The 21,579-nt window shown below is 54.2% G+C and overlaps 1 protein-coding gene across 7 annotated transcripts in view; it reads right to left on the bottom strand.

The window, feature by feature from the left end:
- Positions 1-21,579, bottom strand: part of ARNT2 (aryl hydrocarbon receptor nuclear translocator 2) — a 120,949-nt gene that overhangs the window by 26,604 nt on the left and 72,766 nt on the right. For all 7 annotated transcript variants that reach the window (XM_037013550.2, XM_037013552.2, XM_037013555.2 and 4 more), the window contains exons 6-11: positions 15,260-15,362; positions 14,455-14,520; positions 14,076-14,161; positions 5,086-5,162; positions 3,634-3,768; positions 1,277-1,351 (exon numbers count right to left, since the gene is read on the bottom strand). In XM_037013550.2, coding sequence (XP_036869445.1) covers positions 1,277-1,351; positions 3,634-3,768; positions 5,086-5,162; positions 14,076-14,161; positions 14,455-14,520; positions 15,260-15,362 — 542 coding nt within the window. The remainder of the gene's footprint in view (positions 1-1,276; positions 1,352-3,633; positions 3,769-5,085; positions 5,163-14,075; positions 14,162-14,454; positions 14,521-15,259; positions 15,363-21,579) is intronic.

Genomic DNA, 21,579 nt, shown 5'->3' with positions numbered 1-21,579 from the left:
ACCAGGGACACATGACGGGGAGAAAGGAGAGGTGGGACTCAGGGACAGAGCCCGGGAGGCCACGGCTGGAGACGCAGCAGAAGAGGGCAGGTGACAAAGGTGCCGGGAGCGGGCGTGCTGGGAGGAGGGGCTGGGAGGCTGCCCCCCACTCAGCGCTCACGGGGTCCCCCTCTGTCTGTGGCCTGGGGGCTTGTACGGCAGAACATCAAGGGCTGTGTCTCCCAGATGAATGACAGACTGTTACTCCCTCTAAAAAGGTACCTCCAAGGCCTGTTCTTGTTACACGGCCTGCCCTTGTCCTCCGGGGGCAGAGGGAGCCCCAGGGGCCGCGGGGGGCTCACTTGCTGCTGGGCGGGGCAGGAGAGGTGTTCTCAGCCCGGCCCTGCTCTCCCACCCACCACACGGCGGTCCTAAGGCGCCCTTGCTTCCTGGAGCCTCACTTTATGCACCTGCCTCGAGGAGACAGGGACACCCACCCCCTCGCTGGCTGTGGACTAAGAGCAGGGACTGCAAAGGGACCCCCGGGGCCCGGCCCCCGGCAGGTGCCTGGTCACAGCAGCTCAGGGTAAGGCTGCGGCTAGCAGGTGGCCCTCCTCAGGCTGCAAGAAGCGCTCCTCAGGTCTCCGTTGCCCGTCACGGCCTCCATCCAAAGTGTCCCTAACCCAGCACGGTTGGGTCCTCTTCCAGTCCCCACTGGCCCGGCCGGTGTCACCCCCTCCTCCTGGACGACTGAAACAGCCTCCCGATTCGTCTCTGGTCCACTTACTTCCCACATTTGTCTTTTCTGTGGACCTGGGCTACCAAAATGTCTTCTCAAAACCACTGCTCCGTCTAAAGCCCTTCAAGGACCCCTCACTTAAATTCCTCCGGAGAGGAGTTCACTCGCTCGGCAGCCTAGGTTTCACCGTCACGCACCTCCTGGGAGTCAGCCAGTGCCACTCCGGCTGTAAGGAGCCGCTGTGATTCTCCCAGCAGGCCATGTTCCTCTGCATCTCCGGTGCCAGCCCCTCGGTCTAGAATGTTCTCTCCCCGGGGAGAGGTGTTCCTGCCTCTTCCCACATGGTTACCCTCTCCGCCCTCTGCTCTTCTCCCGTGGCCTCCTGATGGTCTGTCTTCCCCCAAGACTGCGAGCTCCTTCCCTGCAAAGGAGCCCCCGGTGCCCAGCCCACACCTGAGATTGGGCCTGGCAGCCTGCCTGGCACACTGCAGGGCTGACATCCTGCCCACCACAGCTGTGTACGCAGCTCTGTGCCAGCTGCGAGAAGGCCGGCGGTACCTGCTGGAAGCTCTCACGCAGATGGCTCTGGTCCTCGGAGTGGCAGAATTCCAAAATGTCCTTTCCTAGAAGATCCTAAGTAAAGAGACAAGCTTTAATAGCCCCCAGTCCCATTTTTCATCACTTCTGTATCGCTGTTAAACGGTAGCATTCATCCACAGCCCCTCCAGCCCTCGGCCTGCAGCTCACCCCATCCTAAGGGGAGAAACACTGGATGCAGATTCGCCCTTGAGTGACCTTGGAGCAGCTGCCGGTGCCCCCATCCCAAGGCCCTTGGCGTGACCCACGCCGACTTCTAATTTCCTGAGGCACCAGATCAGGAGCTTCAGAAGGCAATTTTACTTTTGTTTGCCTTGGAGAGGCAAATTATAATAAACATATTTTAACAAACATGAAAAGAAAGCAAATGATATCATGAGGACAGCTGTGTTGCCTATGAAAACTGGACCTGTTTAAACAAGGAGCTCTCTTGTGCCTGGAGAAACGCTGTTATCATAAAAGTACTGTACTTGGTAAAAGTCTATTTACTATCTACCTTCACTTGCCTATGCTTTATGCAAAGGGCCTAAAATTAACCCCAAACAAAAGTGTGTTTCGCAGTGAAGCCAACCAGAATAAGATAAACCGTCAAAAGGCAGCTCCCAGGGCGTTGCAGGAAGGTGGGCCAGCTGGAAGGGTCTTCGGCAGCAAAGGATTTAAACTAACACCTTGATCAGAACCCAAATCAGCAAATGGCCTCACTGGTAGCCAACGCTGACAGTGGAAAGGAAGTCTCGTCTGTGTGTCAAGAAGCTTCTAGAAGCTCATGGAAGGTGCTGGTGGGTAAATGGACATGGCTGGAAATGTACTGCCATCAGAGGTTATGGTCAATCAGGAAACAGGTTCATTTCCCCCTTCATTCCATCCAAGAATCTCAAGTTTGCATGAATGCAGAGATGCAGAATCATGTGAGCGGTTCCAGTATTTCAATTTTGACTATTTCCAGCTCAAAAATACACATTTGATCCTGGAACAACATGGGTTTGAGCTGCGAGGGTCCAGGTATATGCTGACTTCTTTCATTACAAATATTGGAAACGTTTTTGGAGATCTGTGACAATGTGAAGAACCGCTTGCTTTTCTCTAGCTTACTTTATTGTAAGCATACAGTACACAATACACATGACATACAACATATGTGTTAATTGTATTATTGGTAAGGCTTCCAGTCAACAACAGGCTGCTAGTAAAGACTTGCAGGAGTCCAGATTCCACGCTGATTTTCAACTACATGGGGGTCAGTGCCCCTAACCTGAGTCGCTCAAGGGCCACTGTACCTGTAATTAAAATACCCGTTTCAATGTATCCCAACTTTGTCCCTTAGAACAAACGTCTTTTCTTCCTTTTTTGTTTAAATGCTTTTTATTTTGAAAGAAATTTAAATTCCACAGAAATGTCAGCCAACCTGTGTATCCTTTACCAGAATTCAACAATGGCCAAATCTTTTGCCACAGTTGCATTTTTTCTCTTTGATGTATAAATAGATAAGTATAAGCGCAGTATTTTTGCTGCGTACACACACACACTTGACAATTTCTTGTGGAATCATTTGAAAGTACGTAGCAGACATCACTTTCCACCCTTAAGCATGTATCTCATGAAAATGACACTATCTTGCAGAACCTTAATGTATCATATCACACACAAAGAAAAACAATCATTCTTTCACAGAATCACCTTATTCTATACACAGTAACATTTCCTCAGTGGCCTCCCAAATGTCTCTCATAAGCTGCACGTCAGCAGGCGGAGGACCCAGTTCAGGCTCCTCACTGATAATATTTTATTTTTTAGTTTATCTCGACCTGCAACAGCCTCTCCTGCCTTTTTTCCATTTCCCATGACACTGACTTAAAAAAAGGTCTGAAACAGTGACTTGAAAATGTGCCCCTGTGAAAAGGGCTTCAAATACATCTGAGAAACAGTGGGTCAGAGAAAACGAAGGGGACAGGACGCTTTAGCTCAACACTTTGCAGCCTTTCCCATTAATATTCCTTCCAAATACCCAAGATTTCCTGTTTGGTGCCCATCAAAATTAATTGATCAGAGAGCCCCCTTTTTCACAGGGCATTTTAACTGAGTCTGTGAAAAAGCAGCCAAACAGAATGGCCAGGGCGAAAGTCGAAGAGTCCTCTCTGAGCGGCAAGTTGCACACGCGTCCCTTGCTCTGAAGGACATTATGCTACCCAGGCAGGGACACGGGTCTCTGTGCTGTGCTGCCCTACATGGTCCCCAGGTCGCATCTGGAACAAATGCCATGTGCATGCTTGAAGGGGAGTTAGAGCCCTTGCCCATGGCCGTGAGCTCAAACCACGTACCTGGGGTTGGTAGCCGATCACACTGATGCATCTCGGGTCCACGAATGTGACGATGCCATCAGAGTTATGCCTGGATAAGAATTCCGTGGGCACCGACATCCCAGTCATGTCCATGCACACAGGAGAGCTGGTCACCTGGAACAGGGGACCCACATTGAGGTGGTTTGGATGGAGACAAAGATGGAGAAGAGATGGAGGTGGCAACACAGAGAGCAAGGACCCCATGTGGCTCTTACCTCGCAGATCCTTCCACCCTATTAGTACAGTGAGTCTGAGATGTTCAGAAAGCCCTGGCCACACCTCTGGCTCACTGTAACAGAGGCCACTTTCTTTACATTTCAGCCTCAGTGTCCTGATCAGTCAATGGGAATCATGAAACTAGTCTCCTGGGTGGTTGCGAGGTTCAAAAGGGACACTGCATGTCGTATCTCTGGGCAAAATGCCCAGCACATCGTTGGAGCTCAGAAGTGCTGACGCCCTCCCTTCCCACTTTCCCCCCACTAAGGAGGGCAAGTGAGTCCAAAGAACTGGTCAAAGGATGCGGAAAGTAGGTATTTGTGCACAGAATTTACCCAGGTGTTTTCTCCACCCATCTGCAAGGAATAGCCGGTTTATCACATGAGAACAACTTATTTTTCAGTCTGAAAATGGCAAGATCTAGGAAAGAAGGGCCACAGTGGCCGCTGTCCTGCGAACCACATCTGTTAAGTGCCCCTCATCAGTCCGGGGAAGGCTCCGGCTGGCCGGGCGGCCGCCGTGTGCACCGGACAGGGACCCATCGGCTTTATACTCGTCACTCAGCATGCTTGATTTCCATGGTTAGCAAGACACATTCCCCGCCCCTCAAGAGCTCCCAGAAAGGGGCGTGTACCCAGTAACTATGGAAACAGAGGGTGAAGGGAGCTGACTGACATACGAGCTCGGGGCTAGGAGAGCAGGATGAGGCAAGGGCTGAATGTGGGGACCCCTGTCAGGGGCATCTTGCAAGATGCGTAAATAGGAAGTAAACAGAAGGTAATCTGAAAGGAGAGGAGATGGATCAGGGACATGCCAGGCAGAGGGAACAGCCCACGGGCACCACAGAGGGCTGGGGAAGTGCGTGGGGGGGTTGTGCCAAAGGGCAGAGGGTGTCTCGGGAACAGGGCATGAGGGGAAGGGAAGGCGGTGAGGATGCATGATGCACCTGGGCTCCATCCTGCAGCCGCGACGCAAGCAGAACTCTACTTTGAAGTAACCGGCACAGTGTGGCCTCGGGGAAGCCAGAACCCCGCCCTCCGAGCTCACAGACCCCACTCCTCTCCCGACTCAGCCTCATCCTTCCCCACAGAGTAAGGCACGACGCCCAGGACTGAGTACCCAGGAGGCCAGAACAGCACCCGGACCCACAGGCTCCTGCGCCTGGGAGCAAGCAGCCCTCATCCGACACAGAAAGGGCTGTGGGCGTCGGCTCACCTGGAGTCTTCCGATCGCCACGAGGCAGTATTTACTGCCTTGGCCCACGTCTGCGTCCTCTTCGGGGATGGTCATCCCTGAAATCAGAAGTGCCAGCATCATCAACTGCCCCAAGTGGGTGGAAAGGAAAAAGGTGCCCAGGATTTTATTTATGCAAACAAAATACAGATGCACCGTTGACCACTCAGGGCCTGAGAAGCCAGCCGGTGAGTTAGCCGGTCTCCTGCTCGCTGCCTGCTGTCCTCTGATGAATTCATGGTACGTTATATACAGAGGGATTTAAAGGAGATAAACACAAAATATTCATCCGTTTGGCCAAACTATTTAGTTATAAAAGAAATTTCACTTAGAGTTTCAGGTCACATAACTATTTCATTCACCTGTTGACAGTGAATCAATCAAGGGTGATCAGCGGAAGAATCCAACAAAAACAAAAAAATAAAACCCACCAAAGCTGAAGCCACTAATGTGACAGGCAGGGTCGCAGCACCAGAGCCCAGAGCGGGGTGGAGTCCGGGTTTTTAAGGGCGGATACGGAGCCGGTGGTGGCCACGCTGACTGAAAACCTGTGCTCTGGACAGGAAGGGACTGATTAAGACTGTCACCACTATCCTTGGGGAGCAGAGAACCTTCTGCTGGGTCCAGGCCAGGTCTGGATTGGAGTCACTCATGGTGCACGGCTCACGAGCAGCTGCAGGTGGTTAGAGCGGCTGTGGGGGAGCATGCCCTTGCGGGGTCTCCCGGGGAGAGCCGTCAAGTAGAGACCCTTTCACGCTGCATGACGTTCCATGTGAATACTCTCACACTAGGTCACGAGAGCAAGAGCTCAGCATGTCTGTGCCCTCAGAGCCAGAGGAATGTCAGTCTGCCCTCAGCCCAGCCTGGCCACTGTGCCCTCCGCCATCCCTTTCCCACCCATCCCCCGCAGAGAACCCAGGTCTGGTTTCTGGTTTACGCTTCCTGCGTGCCTTTTGCACCAAGGAGCACGTGCACGCGTATTTTCTTAGCTCTCGACTAGGAAGAGCCCCTTGCACTGCAGGTACTCCCGGGCTTTGTTCACTTCACTTCACAGCACGTCCTGAATTCACCCTGTAACTACGCAGGGCTCCCCCACGCTTTTCCAGAACCGCGTAGTGCTGCACTATGCAGACGACCGTGGCTTATTCAACCATTACCCTATATACAAACAAGTTAGGTGTTTTCCGTATTTCGCAACTATAAATAAATCTGCAAAGAATAACCTCATATGTGTATGTTTTCTTACAGTGGGAAGTGTATCTTCAGATGCACCCAGAAGAGATGCATGTCCTGAAGTGGCATCGCTGGGTTGCAAAGTGAATGTGTCTGGAGTTTTGTTAGGTTGCCTGAGTTCCCTCCAGAAGGGGCTCACCAATCTGGATTCCCACCAACAACATGTAAGGGCCTGTTTCCTCCGGCCCCGCCCCGTGTTGGCCGGCAGAACGTGCTGTCACGTCGTTTAATTTTTGTCAGTTTGACAGGTGAGAAACGGTATTTCAGTGTTGTCTTAATTTGCATTTCTCCAATTACGAGCTTGCACATTATTTCACATTTTTGTATCTTGTCTGCTCGTGAACTGTCTGTTCATGTCTCTTCCCCATTTCTCCATTGGGATTTTGGTACTTTGTCCACCAATTTTCAGGAGTTCTTCTTATATTAGGGGTGTTAAGCTTTTGCGGTGTATGATATGAATCCATACATTCTCCCAGTTGGTCCCTTCTCTTTTAACTTTACTTATGTTGGTTGAAAAAATATATATCATTTTTATGTAGTCAGATTTATTAGTCTTTTATTATTTCTGGTATTTGAGTCATAGTTAGAAAATCATTTCCTATACTAAGGTGAAAGAGAAATTCACCCATGTTTTCCCCTGATATTTTGTGGTTTCATTTTTTACATTTAGATCCCTAATCCCTTTGGAGTTATTTTTGTGTATGGTGTGATAAATGGATGTAATTCTATCTTCTTTTAAATGGCTATCCAGTTGCCCCACCGACATAAATTAAAAATACAATGATTTAAGATGTCATCCTTATGATATAACAAATTCCTATATGTATTTGGGTTTAATTCTGGATTTTCTCCCCTATCCCATGGGCCAATTATCTATTAAGCATCGCTACAATCAATGTAAGTATAGAAGCTTTACTGTGGGTTTTAGAATCTGGCAGGGCTCTTCCTCCCTTAACAGTGTTTCAGTGTTTTCTTGGCTACTCTTAGATATTTGTTTTGTTCACGTGAACTTTAATACCAACTTACTTAGCTCCATAAAATAGCTTGCTGGTATTTTTATGAGGACTGTATTAAATTTATAAACTTCAGGAGAACTGACATCTTTACAACGTTGAGTTGTCCTAACCAAGAACTGGGGATGTTTTTTCATTTGTTTAGGTCTGTTTCTGTGTCTTCCAGGAGTTTTTAAAAGTTTTCCTCATATATACTTGTACTTTGCAGTATTAAAATTATTCCTAAATATTCAATTTTTCTTCATTGTCATGGTGAATGGGGTTTTGAACCGTTCCGTCTGCTGGCCCTAGACTTGTCCCTGGGACCACAGGCTCTCCTGGCCTTGTCCTTCCGACACGTGAATGCACTGTGTTCCTGGGTCTGCTCCTTTGTAGGTCAGGGATCCTTGTGTCGGTTTGACTGTTCTTCCCCTTAAAATGGTTTAAGCCTCCCTGTATCCTTGTCAGTTTTCTGAATGTGCTCCTGATTGCCTTATTCCCCTAAAATGAGTTTCCCACAATGCACTAGGTATGATCATTGCCAAGCCTGCTCACGGCCTCTATTCTGGAGACCATGGAAGCTGGTTTACCGGCACCCTGGAAGTGAATTCAGGAAGCACGTTATGAGTGAGTCGTGCTCCTATCTCTCCATAATCAGAGTGCCCTTGGTTTAGCTTTAAAAAAAAAAAAATCACAACAGAGTTATGCTTCCAGCAAGAAGGAAAAACAAAGATCAAATTTGTTAGAAGATTTAACGCACGGTTCGTGTCCTCACTCACTGGTAGGTCCACGCAGGTTGTGATGAACAGCCTCTTAAGGGAGGCCGAGAGGAACACTGCCTGGGCGGAGCTGTCCCGCCCACTCCTGACGCCCCTCCTACCCCCATCCTCTTCCATCATCTTGGCTGTCAGTGGGGAAGGGCTCTAGGGGCCACCTGCCTCCTACCATTCTTTAGGTTCCAGGGACCGAACCTAGTTCAGACCCTAGTCTTCCTGGCAACTGGCCAAGTGGGAACCTCGGCTCGGGTTCATCCCAAAGCAGAGCCTGACACCAGGACTTTGGTGCAGAAAGTTGATGGGGCAGGGGAGCACCTCTTTCTCCAACGGTGCCAGAAGCAGGACCATGGGGTACTTACGTGCAGGCTGTAGAACTCCGCCTCTTCATCACCAGATTGAGAGAAAATGTGCCCTACGGTGGCAGTTTAATTCCAAAACATTTGGCAGAGATGCAACATTTCTTTCCAAATTAACAGCCACTAAATCATGAAAATTAACCTGCATCTTCTCTGGCCTGAAGGGTAAGCTGTAAATGGGTATTTTCTGTATAAACTTGGACTCAGAAGACAGAGCTTCATTTCCAGTAAATCGTAATCTATAAACAAAGAGTTAGCTGAGTCTCTGTAACAGTCAAGCCGCCCTGAGGTTTCATGGGGAAGTAGGGAAAGGAATGGGGGGCCCACCCCTCTCTAGGCCTGGGTCTCAGCACCAGCAGAGAGAGGGGTGGGCAATGCAACCCCAACCCCTGCCCACTAGGAGACTCTGCGTCCCTGTCATCTTTCTGACAGGGGAGGGGGAATTTCAGTGCAAAGGGGATGGGTTTCCAAAGGCAGCGGAAGAAGCCGGCGCCTCTAACCCCCCTTGCCGTAGCTGTGGGCCTTGGCTGCTGTTGCCAGCCTTCAGTGACAAAACGTTGAGGACACAACGGCATGCTGCCCTGGCTGGCTTCTCCCCCACTTCCAGCTTTTAGAAGCTGAAAACGCCCAGTCTGGCAGAACACACATCCAGAGGACAGGCTGTGTCCGGGCCCACCTGTCAGCGTCCCGTCGGGGGCCCCGCTGGTGCTCCAGCGCTTCTGCTGCAGGCGCGGGGGGCCTAGCTCCAGGGCTGCTCCGTGATCTCACACGCCACCAGCGCATCGCCCCCACGGTCTGTGTCTTGCTCCTTCCTGCTCCGCGTTCCTCCCCGTGACGACCAGCCTCCACCCGCCTGGGCCCACCTTACTCACACGGACCGGCTCCCAGGCGAGTCCCCGCTACTCATCCTTGGGAACTGTGTTCTTTGTGCCCCGTGCCCTTGGCGTGTGCCTCCTGCAGGCCCCGTGACCTGCTGCCATGCGGCACCTCCCTGGCGGCGACCGCCTGCCCCGAGTCCGCTCCTTCCTCTGCCAGCCCTGGCCACACACGCGGCTGCCTCCACGCCGCCCTCCTGCACCGGCTCCCCTCTCCGTGCGTCCACACCCCACGCTCCCTCCTCTCCTGCCGGCCTCTCCCTGACCAGGCCTGGCCTGTCACCACTTTCATCTCTCCAAAGCACAGCCCTGACCCTATTTCAAGCCCCTTTTCAAAAAACCTCAAAGTCCCCACAGGTCCTCAATTTCAGGGCCACTCATTCCACCTGGGAAATGGATGCTAGTGACTCTAGTCCCTGAAAAGCACATCTCAGGACCTGTTCAGAGAAGCCCAGCCGAGTAAAGCTCCCGAGAGTGAGGAAGTGATAAACGCCATGGAAGGGAAGCATTCCTGGCGGAGGATAGAATGACTTCCTGCTGCAGGTGGCTGGGCTCTCCTGATGCCCCTCTCCACAGCACACCGGCCACCACGGGGGCCTCTTAGAAAGTGGCCCGTGGCCTAAGCACGTGGAGCTAAGAAGCCATTTGTATCCTTTGGAGGGAATTTTTCAGAGCACACAGCCCTCAGTCTAGGAAGGCACACATTTTCTTTGTATTTGATATGGTGATGACAAGATTTTCTCTGGATGCCAAGGACTCAGAGAGGCCGCCCCAACGGAGGCCCCACACTGAGTGCATCGGGTGGCGGAACTGGTTCCAGGAAAGGCCGCTTTAAAGGGAAAATGGTCATTGCACCCGGCACCACCAGAGACGGAAGACAAGTCCATGGGGACTGGGTGGCTCGATGGTGACTCAGGGCTCCCACTGACTGACCGGCAGAGCCCTGTCCCCACCATGTATGTCCTTCGGCCACTCTAAGCTCCACACAGGGACTAACAACCATTCTCATCCATGAAACGGTAACACCCATCGGTCTTACTCCGCAGGGCTGCCCCAGGTGCCGGATGGGAACATGCACGTTAAGCTTTGAACAAAGAGCTGGCACGTGGCGCCCAGTGCAGCCGGTTCTCATCCCCACGGTGAGGCCGACGGGGCCATCCTCAGCACGGGCCGAAGAGGGAGGGTCATCCCCTTGCCAAGCTGGCCTCTTGCGAGCTCTGCCTGGCTGCAGGCTTCCTCTGCGGGGTTCGGGCTGTGTCCCGGGGCAGAGGAGAGACACCAGGGTCCTTGGAGACACAGAACCTGCAGGGCTTAGGGGCCCCTCCACAGAGAGGAGCGTTGGCCTGAGACACCCTTCAAGGGGCTCTCAGGTGCTGACGTTCTGTGGTCCCAATGCCAGGTCCGAGTTGAGCCACATGACCAGTCAAACTGGACACACTTTCTGAGCTCCCGCTAAGTGCCCAGGGCCGTGCTGAGACAAAAGAGTCAGCATGCCCGAGGCCGGGTTCCTGCTCACAAAGAGCTGGCACGGACAGAGAGCCAGCTGGTCATGGTGCCACGCGGTGAGTGTCCTAACACAGAAAGGAACAGACGGCCGTGGGGAGGCTGCCAGGCCAGGAGGAGCGGTGCCAGGAGGGAAGGCTTCCTGGCAGGCACTGCCCCATTTATCAAAGTAGCTTCTAATAGGAAGAGGACAATTCCAACGATTTTAACAGATTTCAACAATTCCCTAATAGGTTTCACAAGCCCGTTTAGCTCTACGTTAAATTACCTTGTCTTTGGAAACACTGCTCACGAACACCAGGTCTAAATAAATCCTGAGTGACACAAACAACACACAGACGGAATGTAACTGGACACTCAGCCTCGGCCGGAAGTACGTCTCCACTCCTCGCCGCGGTTGCATTAACTCTGTGCAGGCCCTCACGGGACACTGGGCTGGTTCTCAGTCGCACTGGGTGGGGTGTGCCCTGGGACTCAACATCCTCACATCCAAATTAAGACATATTTTTGCATTCCACCAAACGCGGGCAAGAAAATAACCACTTTGTCCTGTAAGCAATTCAGGCCACTTGCTCACACCATGCTTCCAAAATATTCTCTGAGGAGTATTAATAAGTTTTAGGCAAAAAAAAAAAAAAAAAGTGTTTTTTTGGCCAAATACGTTCGGGAAGCATGGTTTAAACTAAGATACAGAGCCTTCCTCTCTGTAGGCCTGCTCAGAGAATTCCTTCTGCAACCTGGGGGGGGAGCTCTTCTCCCGTGGGTTCCCCTGGGGACTTAGGGTCTTGGAAGGTATTTTGGGGAAATGCTGACCTACAGGCAGTTTGCATTTCAGTTTGCTGGTGACTAAAGAAATGGACCTAAAGAAATGGACGCCCTATTTTGCAAAGCAGAGTTTGGAGGTACAACTGGTGCTCTGGACTCAAAAGAGCCAAGTGAGGTCAGTTCGCTAACTAACCTCCCGTCCCTCCAAGTCGCTGTGGAAATGACCAGAGTCTGAGCAAAAGAACGTCAGCATCGGACACCAGGCAGGACCCCCACCATCAGACGAGCAGCTGGGACAGAATCTGAGGGGCACAGTTCGGGCAAGATGGGCCACGCTGTGGAGTGAGCAACAGGGCCCCCGGCAGGACCAGCCTGCAGGCTTAGACCTCCTGCGGCTTCAGAGCAGCACAGAATGGGCGGCAGGTCCTGAGGGATTGCAGATCTTATCTCGTATCTCCCAAGAAAATGACGTAGGTCAGAAACTCGGATCTGCATAAAGGAAGGAAGAGCGCCAGAGAAGGAATCAACTAAGGGGAAATAGAATCTTCTGTCTGTATTCTTCTTCACTGCATGAAGACATTTCTGCTTGTTCGAAATGGAAACAGCACCAGTGTCTGGGCGGTGACACCCATGGCTGAGTGAAGTGGGCGAGAACGATATTTTCAGAGGCTGGAGGGAGGAGGGCAGAGCGAACCATGAGGGTCTGCGCTGCCCATGAAGTGGTCTAATGTCACTCGAAGTGGATTTAAATCGGTATTTCAAACTTACGCCAAATGATTAAGATATTTTTAAAGGAATATAATTCATGTGCTAAGAGAGGAAAGCAAATAAAATCATATAAAATGCTCAATGAAAACAGAGAAGGCCAAAAGAAAGAGGGGGGAGAAAAGGAGCAAAGAACAAATATAATGACAGCAAACATGCTGGGCATTAACCAAACTATACATTATCACATTAAACGTGAGTGGTTCAAATACACCAGTGGAGAGAGAGACGGTCGGAGTGGATAAAAACGCTGCACCGAACTACGTGTTGTCTACAAGGATGTCACTTTAGACATAAAGACACAGTCGGGTCCTAAGGATGGAGAAAGCTGTTCCATACTAACACTAACAGGGATCAGAAGAAAGCTGGAACGGCTTTACTGATTTCAGACAAAGCAGAATCCAGAGCAGGGAAAATTGTCAGGGATAAAAAGGGCATTACAGAATGAGAAAGGCATCAATTCTCCAAGAAGACATAAAAATCCTTAGCTGGTATGAACCAAACAACAGTGTCAAGACAGGAGGCAAGAACGGATAAAGTACAAGGAGAAACGGCAGACGCACTGTCAGAGCTGGAGACCAACACCACCAGGCAGGCGAGGGACCGGTAAGGGTGCAGCCGTGCTCGGCAGGACTGTGCATCGAGCTGACCTGACTGACATGTGAAGAATCTCCGTCCAGCAGGGCGGAGCACCTGCTGCCCCCAGGCTGACCTGAGTGGCTCCCTGAGACACACAGACCCAGCGGCCAAGTGGCCTAACGCCACGCACGTTTTGCCTGACGGTGGGTTCATTGAGACATCACCCAGGTACCATGAAACTGCCATCTGAACACACCTTCGGTAGGTCCATACGTCCCCGCTGGCTTTAGAGGATCATGGTCAACCCCGAGGAAACGCTGCTCCACCGGCGGTCACCGCACACCTGGAACCCACAGACCCGCTTTCTGCCCAGTGGAGGTGCCTGCCCCACACAGTTCCCGTAGAGGAGGTCGTGTAGCACACGGCCTCTGTGTCTGCCTCTGTCACCCCCAGCACAATGCTTGCAAGGCCCTCCGAGGGCAGGGACCAAACCTGCACCCCTTCTACCACTGACCCTATTCATTCTGTGATCACCCTCTTGTTACCTATCCACTCACCAGCTGATGCACACATTTGGGTTGTGTCCACTTTGGGGCCACCGCAACCACACACGCCAAGTTTCTTCGTGGACACAGCATGCGCTCGGTTCCCCCCGAGCTGACATCCAGGAGTCGGGCTGCTGGGTCACACGCTGACTCCAGGCGGAACATGGAGGAACCGCCCACTTGTTCTCCAGAGGCCCGCCCTGTCACCACGTACACCCCAACTGCTGCACACCCTCACCACTGCCTGTTGTCGTCGGTTTAACCACCGCAGTGAAAGTCAGCGGTGTCTCACTGTGGTTTCAATTTGCGTTTCCCTAATGACTTGGGTGCACCTGTCATGCCACATGGGCCCCGGGGGACAGACCACAGGCTGGGCCGCTGACCCTCCAGTCACTTCACAGGGCTGCTCTCTGCAGAAACCCTTGTTTAGGTAGCGGACTTTTTCCAGTTACGAAGATCATTACATTCTAACTACAAAGGAGAGTATTTTCCTGCCTCTTGCTGTGAAACATTTGTACGGGCACCGTGGGAAGTCGAGTGCAGCACGCAGCCCCCCGGGGACACAGAGGCAGGCTCTGCTTACCTGCGGGAGGCCAGGCCTTGATGTACCCCGTGCAGTGCACCACAGCGTACTGCGCCTCTCCCTCCTTCACAGGTCCGAGGCCGTTCCTAAAGAAAGAGCATCCGTGGGCCTGTGCTGGACCCCCAGGCCTCAGTCTGTGACCCTTTGGCATCTGAGTACTGGGTCCACTCATCCACCTTGTCCCATTTTCCCTCCTCCACCCAGGCCTGAGAGACTAAACTAAACCCCGCCCAGCGCCCTCCCCATCGCCCTGCTGCAGCCTGGATATGCATGTCTCCCACCCTGATGCGGAGGCCCTCTGCAGGCCCGGCTACTCCCTAGCTTGGCACAGGCCAGCTGTCCACAGCAGAGCCCACAACACAGCAGAAAGGCTACTGACCTGAACCTTTTTCTCATGGTGGTGATTCTGCTCAGAGGAAGGTGGTCCAGAGGAGCATTTCCACACCTAGGATTTGGCAAACAGTGAGAATGAATGAGACCCGGGCAGCTGGCTGGACACACAGTGCCGCAGTCAGGAGGGTGGGCCTGCCTGCTGCCTGCACACCTTCTCAGGTGGCCCTACAGCAATCTCCTTCGGGCACAGAGAAGTGGGCTTGCGTGCCCCGGATTCCGGACATCACCGGCAGTGTGACCGCTCTGCAGTATGTACCGGAACTGTCTCGGGACCCAGCCCAGAAGGGAGACCTATGGGAAGGCTGGAGGAGGGCCCTGCTCGTGCTCAGTCCCGCGGACCACTCAGGGTGACTGGCCGGCTCTCAGGACACAAGGGAGGCATGACCACAGCATGCGGCCTCTCAGGCCTGAGCAGACAGCAACTCAGAGCGGATGCTGCCAGCTGGTCAACAGAGGCACCTTCATAGGCTCCAGCTTCCTGGCCGTGCAAACTCTCCCTCCCGCCCTGGCCCTGGGAATCGCTGCTGGGGCTGAGGACCAGCGGGTACAGAGGAGGGCCCTGGTCTCTAAGGCGCCTTCTCCGGGAGCCGCTCGCAGCACCCCAGGCTCTGAACATCCGAAGGTTTGCCCAGTCAGACCCAGGAGTCGGTGGGCTCCCACGCCCCAGCCAAGAGGCCCCAGCAGGAGGTCTGTGCCAGCCTGGGGGGGTCTGCACAGAGCCCACCAAGGCTCCATGGCAAAGCAGGACAGGGTGGCCGGCCCAGCCTCAGCCCGCGGGGCCCCACGCAGACCTCATCCTGCAGATGAAGGACCTCCGCGACCCCATGCACATCCTCATGGACGACTGCTGCCCTTCCTTCTTGACGGTCCCCGTCTTCAGGTCCAAGATCCGGCCTGAGAGAGAGAAGGACATGCGCCTGAGCCCTGCCTGACCCCGGAGCGCACCTGGGCCCAGCCCCTGGGCTGCATGGCACTCTCTCTAAGTGCTCAACAAACCAGGACAAGCAGGGCCACGCAAACTGTCCCTTGGAATTCCCAGCATTCTCTGGCAGGAAACACAAGGAGTGACATCATACAAGTAAAAACGTATGTTTTCTGCAAAAAGCGGTTACACAGCCGTCTGCTTTGTCAGACTCCACCTACAACATGCCAGACACCAATTTTAGTACAAAAAGTTAAACAGGCCAAGGCCACTACATGCTAGTGGGTGAGAACAGAGACCAAGGAACAGTGCGGAGAGAAGGGGGAGGGGGGAGCAGAAGGGGGTAGGTAGTGGCGGGAGAGCGGCCTTCACCCCCATGGGGGCTGGGGCTCACGGGTGCATGGCACCCCACACACACCAGGGGCCCCACGCTCACCGCCCACCGCAGGTCCCCGGCAAGACGTGTGCAGCACAGCTGGGTTCCCCCAGAGGAGCTCAGTCCCTCCCTTAAGAGCTTGGCACCACCCACGCAGGGGGCCCCCGCAGCTGCCAGGCTGGGCCGCCTGCTGCCCCAGGCTGACACCTGTCCGTCTCACGCGCAGACGGCATCACTAGTGTGAACTGTCACTCGCTCCATCATCTCCCAAATGGCGGATGTTCTCGGCTGTGAAGCAGGCCAGCACGAGGGCCTGTCAGATTTCCAAAGTGTCTCTGGAAATGAATCACAGCCACAAAGCACACAAGCCACGGAACACAAGGAAATGGAAAACACATTCCATGAGCTGCTGCCACGGCCTCAGACAGTGGCTGCGGCGTTTATTTTTTTGGGTGCTTCTCCAGTTTCCTGGGGCACAATGAACCCAGTTTCCAGGCTCCTCCTCGGGAAAGAAAGCGTGCCTGACCCTGTGCAGGTATGCTCATGAAAGGCTGTGTGCAAACGGGATTCCTGACGAACTGAGCAGCAGTGGAGATGTGGGGAGGAGGTGTGTGCAAGAGGCCGACCCCGGCACAGGGCAGGGAGTCCCAGGAATGGGTGGGGGGCCACACTCCCACCACAGGCAAGCGGGCGTGGGGTCACCTACCCTGAGCCCCCAGCAGACAGCTCAGCAAGGAGATGTGCTATTTCACCTGCTCCTTCCCCAGCACCACCCCAGGCCTCCTCCCCAAAAGCCCCCCTCCCAGAGGCACTGCCCCCACGATCCTCCCTCTGCCCCTGTGGCCCCACCAGCCCCTAGATTCAGGGAGAGCCCAGCACCTGGGCCCTCAACACCCCGGTTTCCTTCTCTCCGCATGGACGCACCGTGCCTTCCAGGCCCTGGTGTCCAGCCGGAGCAAGAAGGGCCACGGAGTCACCAGAACCAGCTCCGTCCAGAGGCCCCGGCTACCTGCCCGCACAGCCAGCAGCGGGGGATTTTCGCCGGACAAAGGAGAACCCCACCAGCTGCTAACACGTCCAGGCTGGAGGGGTCCGAAGCTGGAGTGGAAGTGGCTGGCAGGTCCCGAGTCCCGCCCGAGGGGACAGTGGCCCGGCCACAGTCACCCGCAGCCCGGCCCTGCCTCCCGACTCCTCTTAGGAAGGAGGGCATTTGGGAAGGCCTTAGAATGAGGCACAGAACACTGCCTCAGGCTACAAGGGTGAAGACCTCATTATTTTCTCCTCAGAATGCTTTTTTAGTTCTAAAACTGAAGTGGTCTTTTTTAGAAAAATCAAACACACACAGAGTAAAAACCCCAATTTTTCTCTACAGAAGCACGCACGGCATTTAGGCATATTGCCTATCAGTCTTTATGCAACCCTGTTCTTTTCTTTTAATTAGCTGACGTTCCATGGTTACGTTTTTCCACTTTACATCACGACATAAACTCATAAGGATTTAATCATAAACGTTATCTGAAAGGTTCTATGGTATTATTTTGAGCAGGCAATATTCTCTTGAGCGTTAAGTCACCCCAAGGTTTTCCACAGGACAAAAAAAATGTGGCAAATAATGGTGCAGGAAAAAGAATATCCGCGTCATGTTCGGCTCGAGCCCTGACAACGGAGTCACTGCCTCGGGTGAGGAGCGTCTTCTTGTGGCTGCGCATCTCGGGGCCTGGGCTCCGCCTCAACAGCTCCTGGGGAGGCTGCAGCCAGCGTGCTGGACGGCGTTCGGTGCTTCCACACCATGAAACACGAAGAATCGTGGCAAATCTCAGGGTTTTTGACTGTGATTTTTCTAGGGCCACTGAAAAGCATGAAATGCTTTAGAACGAGTGTTGGCAAACTGCAACCTACGGCTCAAACCTGGTTCGCTCACTACATGGTTTTTAAGCGTTTGTTGGAACACAGCCATTGCCATTTATTGATTTATTATCAATGGCTACTTTCACGCCAACACGGTAGAGCTGAGTGGTTATGAGACAGACTGTATGGCCTACTTAGCCAAGAATATTCCCTTTCTGGCTCCTGCTTTGGAATAATGAGGATAAGGATTCCAGGACCTGAGGACCTTTCCCTATGGGCAGAGGGCCCTTTTGTTACTGTTTTCAAGAAGATTTTTTTTTAAGTATTATTTTGATCAGCAGTAACCTTTTTAGCAAGGAAGACTCAAGTTTGTCTTGGATGAGATCACAAAAGCAGGCTTTGTGCTCATAAAACAGCTCCCCAGGCTACCACAGAAATGCAAATAAAAATTAGAATCATTTCTTCAAAAGAATCCTTAAGAAAACTGGAAACATCTTATCTTGGTTTACAAAGGAGGAAAACCAAAACAGCAAGGGAGGGACAAGGGAAAAGGACAAGGAACCGCAGCAAAGGAAGGGCCCCAGGACAGACAACACATGACATCCGAAAATGCGTGGCCCGGGGAGCGGGGACCAGAGGCCAGGAAAGGCCGCGGGGGCTGTTCCAGGGACGGCGTGTGCCCGTTCCCTGCAGGGTGACCACGCTGTGCACACAGGCACAGACACCCACAGGGGCCGTCCGGGTGGCGCACACGAGGCCTCTGCAGAGCAAGCCCCACAGCAAGAGGCGCACCTACGGAGCCCGCCTGCGGAGGACGGCCACCTGCTGGGGGCGGGCGCTTCTTCCTCAGCCTCGTAGGTGTTCAGACAGGGCTAAGGGTGCAAATTTGCCAGTTCTCAAGTCGCAGCCAAGCTGCTGTCCTCTCACGGGGGGGGGGGGGAATGGGGCCCTGGGGGGTGCAGCAGAGCCACCAGGGGACATTGCTGCTCCATCACCCGGACTTGCCCCTGCACAGCCCTGGGCTGTTCCTTCGCTAGGAAAGCCAGGGAGGAGCTGCCGTCTCCCTGCCGATCCCACCCACCTCGCTCGGTGACTGGTGACCGGTGACCGGTGCGGGGGCCCCTGGTGGGCGGGACCCACCTCGGGGCCTCATTCCACCTGTGTCCGCAGTGACTGGTCCCAGGACCAGGGCCCGCACCAGCCAGGCGATCAGCATCCTTCACAGGCAACGTGGTGCCCCTCCCACCTGTGCCTCCTTTCCCTTCAGGAATCTGGCTTTTAAAGCTGCTGGGACTGCGGCTTTGTGGAGAGGCGGTCCTCAGACACTGAAACGAGCTCTAAGCAGCAGGATTTTACGAAGGGCCAGGTATTCTGAAGCATTTCCCATGTATTATTTTGCTTAACCTACATCACAGCCTTGGGAAGGAGGGCGCAGTGGTGAGCCCAGGTGGGGTGGAGAGGGCACCGGACGCGTCAGTCTCGGAGGGAGAAATACTAGACCTCGGCCGTGGCCAAGGACTGCTGCTGCCGGCTGACGGTGGAAAGCAGACTAGCCGTGAGAAGGCTTTATTACTGCTTTTAATTCTCCATGAACAACGCTGGCACCCCGGGCAGTAACTCCCAGAACGCCCCCTCCTTGCTGCCGCTCAGCGGGTTGTATTACTCCCGAGAGAGCTGAAGTCCGGGCAGGATGTGTGTCCCAGCCGGGCGGCGGGGAGCCAGGACTCAGCACCGGTCCGTATTCTTCGCTGCACCGACTGCTCTGGGAAGCGGGGGCCGCCCCCTCCACAGAGACTGAGCATACCCACCAGACAGCGGCAGACGGGCAGCGGGGGGGACAGGAGCCCAGCCATCCACAGGGGACTGTGGCCAGCCTGTGCCTGGTTCAGGATCAGAAATCTAGCCGGGCACATGCAAGGGGTTTTCGTAACTCTCGGTGTGTTTCCTGCTTTTCTGTTCTTCCTTCTGATCGCAGCGATTAGATGCGTTCGCCTGTCTCAGCCACTCCTTGGGGACTCGGAGTAGCTTTGCATCTGCGGTCGGGTGCGGTTACGGGAGGAGCCCCCACCCAGGCCTGGCATGCGCAGAGGGACCACAGTGCCAGCTTGCCCAAGGCAGGCCTGGCTTGTGCCTACAGTCCCAGCATAGTCAACAGTGGAACCTCTTTTTACTCTCAAGGGCCCAGTTTTGGACGACAGATTACATACATGTGGTCACGCCTTGTAAGGTGGCCACAGAAGGCAGGCATCAGGGTGGGAGGTGGGGAGAATCGGCTAGGGTCACGCCGCCTGCCCACCGCCCCCCCCCCATCCCTCCTGGAGCTCCTCTGCTCCTGGGCATGTCTGCAAGGTGCCTCTAGGGCCAGGAGAGCGCTCCAGGCCGCTCAGAAGGAAACGGCGCACTGGCGATGCAGACCCTGGGGGAGCCAGACACGCTCGCCAAGAGTCCTTAACGGCGAGTTAGCACCCGGAGCCACAGGCTCCAGCCCAAAGAAAGCCTGGGGGCCCCGACTGGAGGGGCCGCTGCTCCTCATGCTGCTCCGGCCGAACCTCCCGGGCTGGCGCTGCCCCAGGGGCTGCACGGGTCGGAGTCCACGGCTCAACCTGCTGCGGACACTTAGTGGAGAACATAATGGTGACGTCGTGAACTGAAGGGTATTAAAAGTGCTTCCCCCGCCCCCTCACTCTGAATTCTTGCTTTAGAGAGAAGGCCTCTCCTCTTCATAGTTTCCCCACCAAGAGCACGTTTGTACATATCCCCTCTGTGACCCGGCCCTCCTATTTCAAACCTGTATCTACAGTCATTTAATGACCTGCTAGCTTCTCGGGCGGGTGCCCAGTCTCACTCGCCTGGAAATCCCTGTGGCCCAGGGATGCTGCCGCCCTGAACAGGAGGCCCCTGCATTCGACCGCACTGCGGCGCAGCAGGCCACCACACCCCAGGGGCTGAAACAACACCCACGCAGGAGCTCAGGGTTTGTAGGTCCAGGGTGGGCTGGGCTTCACTGGGTTTTCTGCTCCTTGCAAGTGACGAGGTCAAAATCAAGGCACTGGCTGGGCGGGGTCCTCAGCAGGAGGCTCCGGGCAGGACCTGCCTCCAAGCGTGTCCTTGTTAGACGGGTTTCCTCACAGCTGTTGGCCCGAGATGCCCACTTCCCGCTGGCTTCCAGCAGGGCCCTCTCAGGATACCACTCCCAAAGCACTGCCCGGGCCCCCCATCTCCACAGCCAGCAGCCACCCACTGGGTCCTTCCTGTGGTTCAAATCTCTGGCTCTCCCTTCGGTCGCCTCCTGTAGAAGCCTCTGCTTTTAAATGGCTTCCTCCGTGGGTCAGACCTGCGTAGATAAGGCCAGCTGACTCAGGGCTTTGATCGTGTCATTAAAACCCCTTCCCCACAGAAACTGGGTTCATGTCTGACCGGAGAGCCAGGAGATGGGCACCTTGGTGGGCCTGGGAACCTACTGCCTGCCTTGACCCCCCGACATGCTGCTACTTAGGCGGATGGCCTTCCTCTCTTCCAGATTTCAAGCTCTGTGGACACACCTGGCCATAGACTGAGCCCCTCTGTGCCCCCCAGGCCAGGGTGCTTCCCATACGGCAGGCACCCAGTGCTGAGTCACAACCGTCGGCCATGTAGGCTGACCATAGGTGGCCTAATTACAACCTCAGGAGCTCCCGGGCAGCCCCACGGGCCTCTTGGGCCCCTGGTTCCTAAAGAGCTGAAGACCAGGACCAGGGGCTTCTCCCGAAAGTGCGCCCGCCCTGCCCCAAGCCTAACAGAGACTTCCCTCCGGCACAAGGACCCCGAGCAGCTCCTGGGAGCCCTGCCCCTGACATCTTCTCATTAGCCCAGGGGCACAGGCCCCCCCTATAACCAGCCCAATCAACAAACACATTTCTGGTCTGTATGGCTGTCCAGGCAGGGAAAGGATTTTTTTTTTTCCCAAAATAATATTGTCAAAAATA

The sequence above is a fragment of the Manis javanica genome, chromosome 18 (genome assembly GCF_040802235.1).
Source record: "Manis javanica isolate MJ-LG chromosome 18, MJ_LKY, whole genome shotgun sequence".
Classification (NCBI taxonomy): Eukaryota; Metazoa; Chordata; class Mammalia; order Pholidota; family Manidae; genus Manis; species Manis javanica.
Note: the sequence above shows the minus strand (reverse complement) of the source record. Positions and strands in the feature narration are given on the sequence as shown.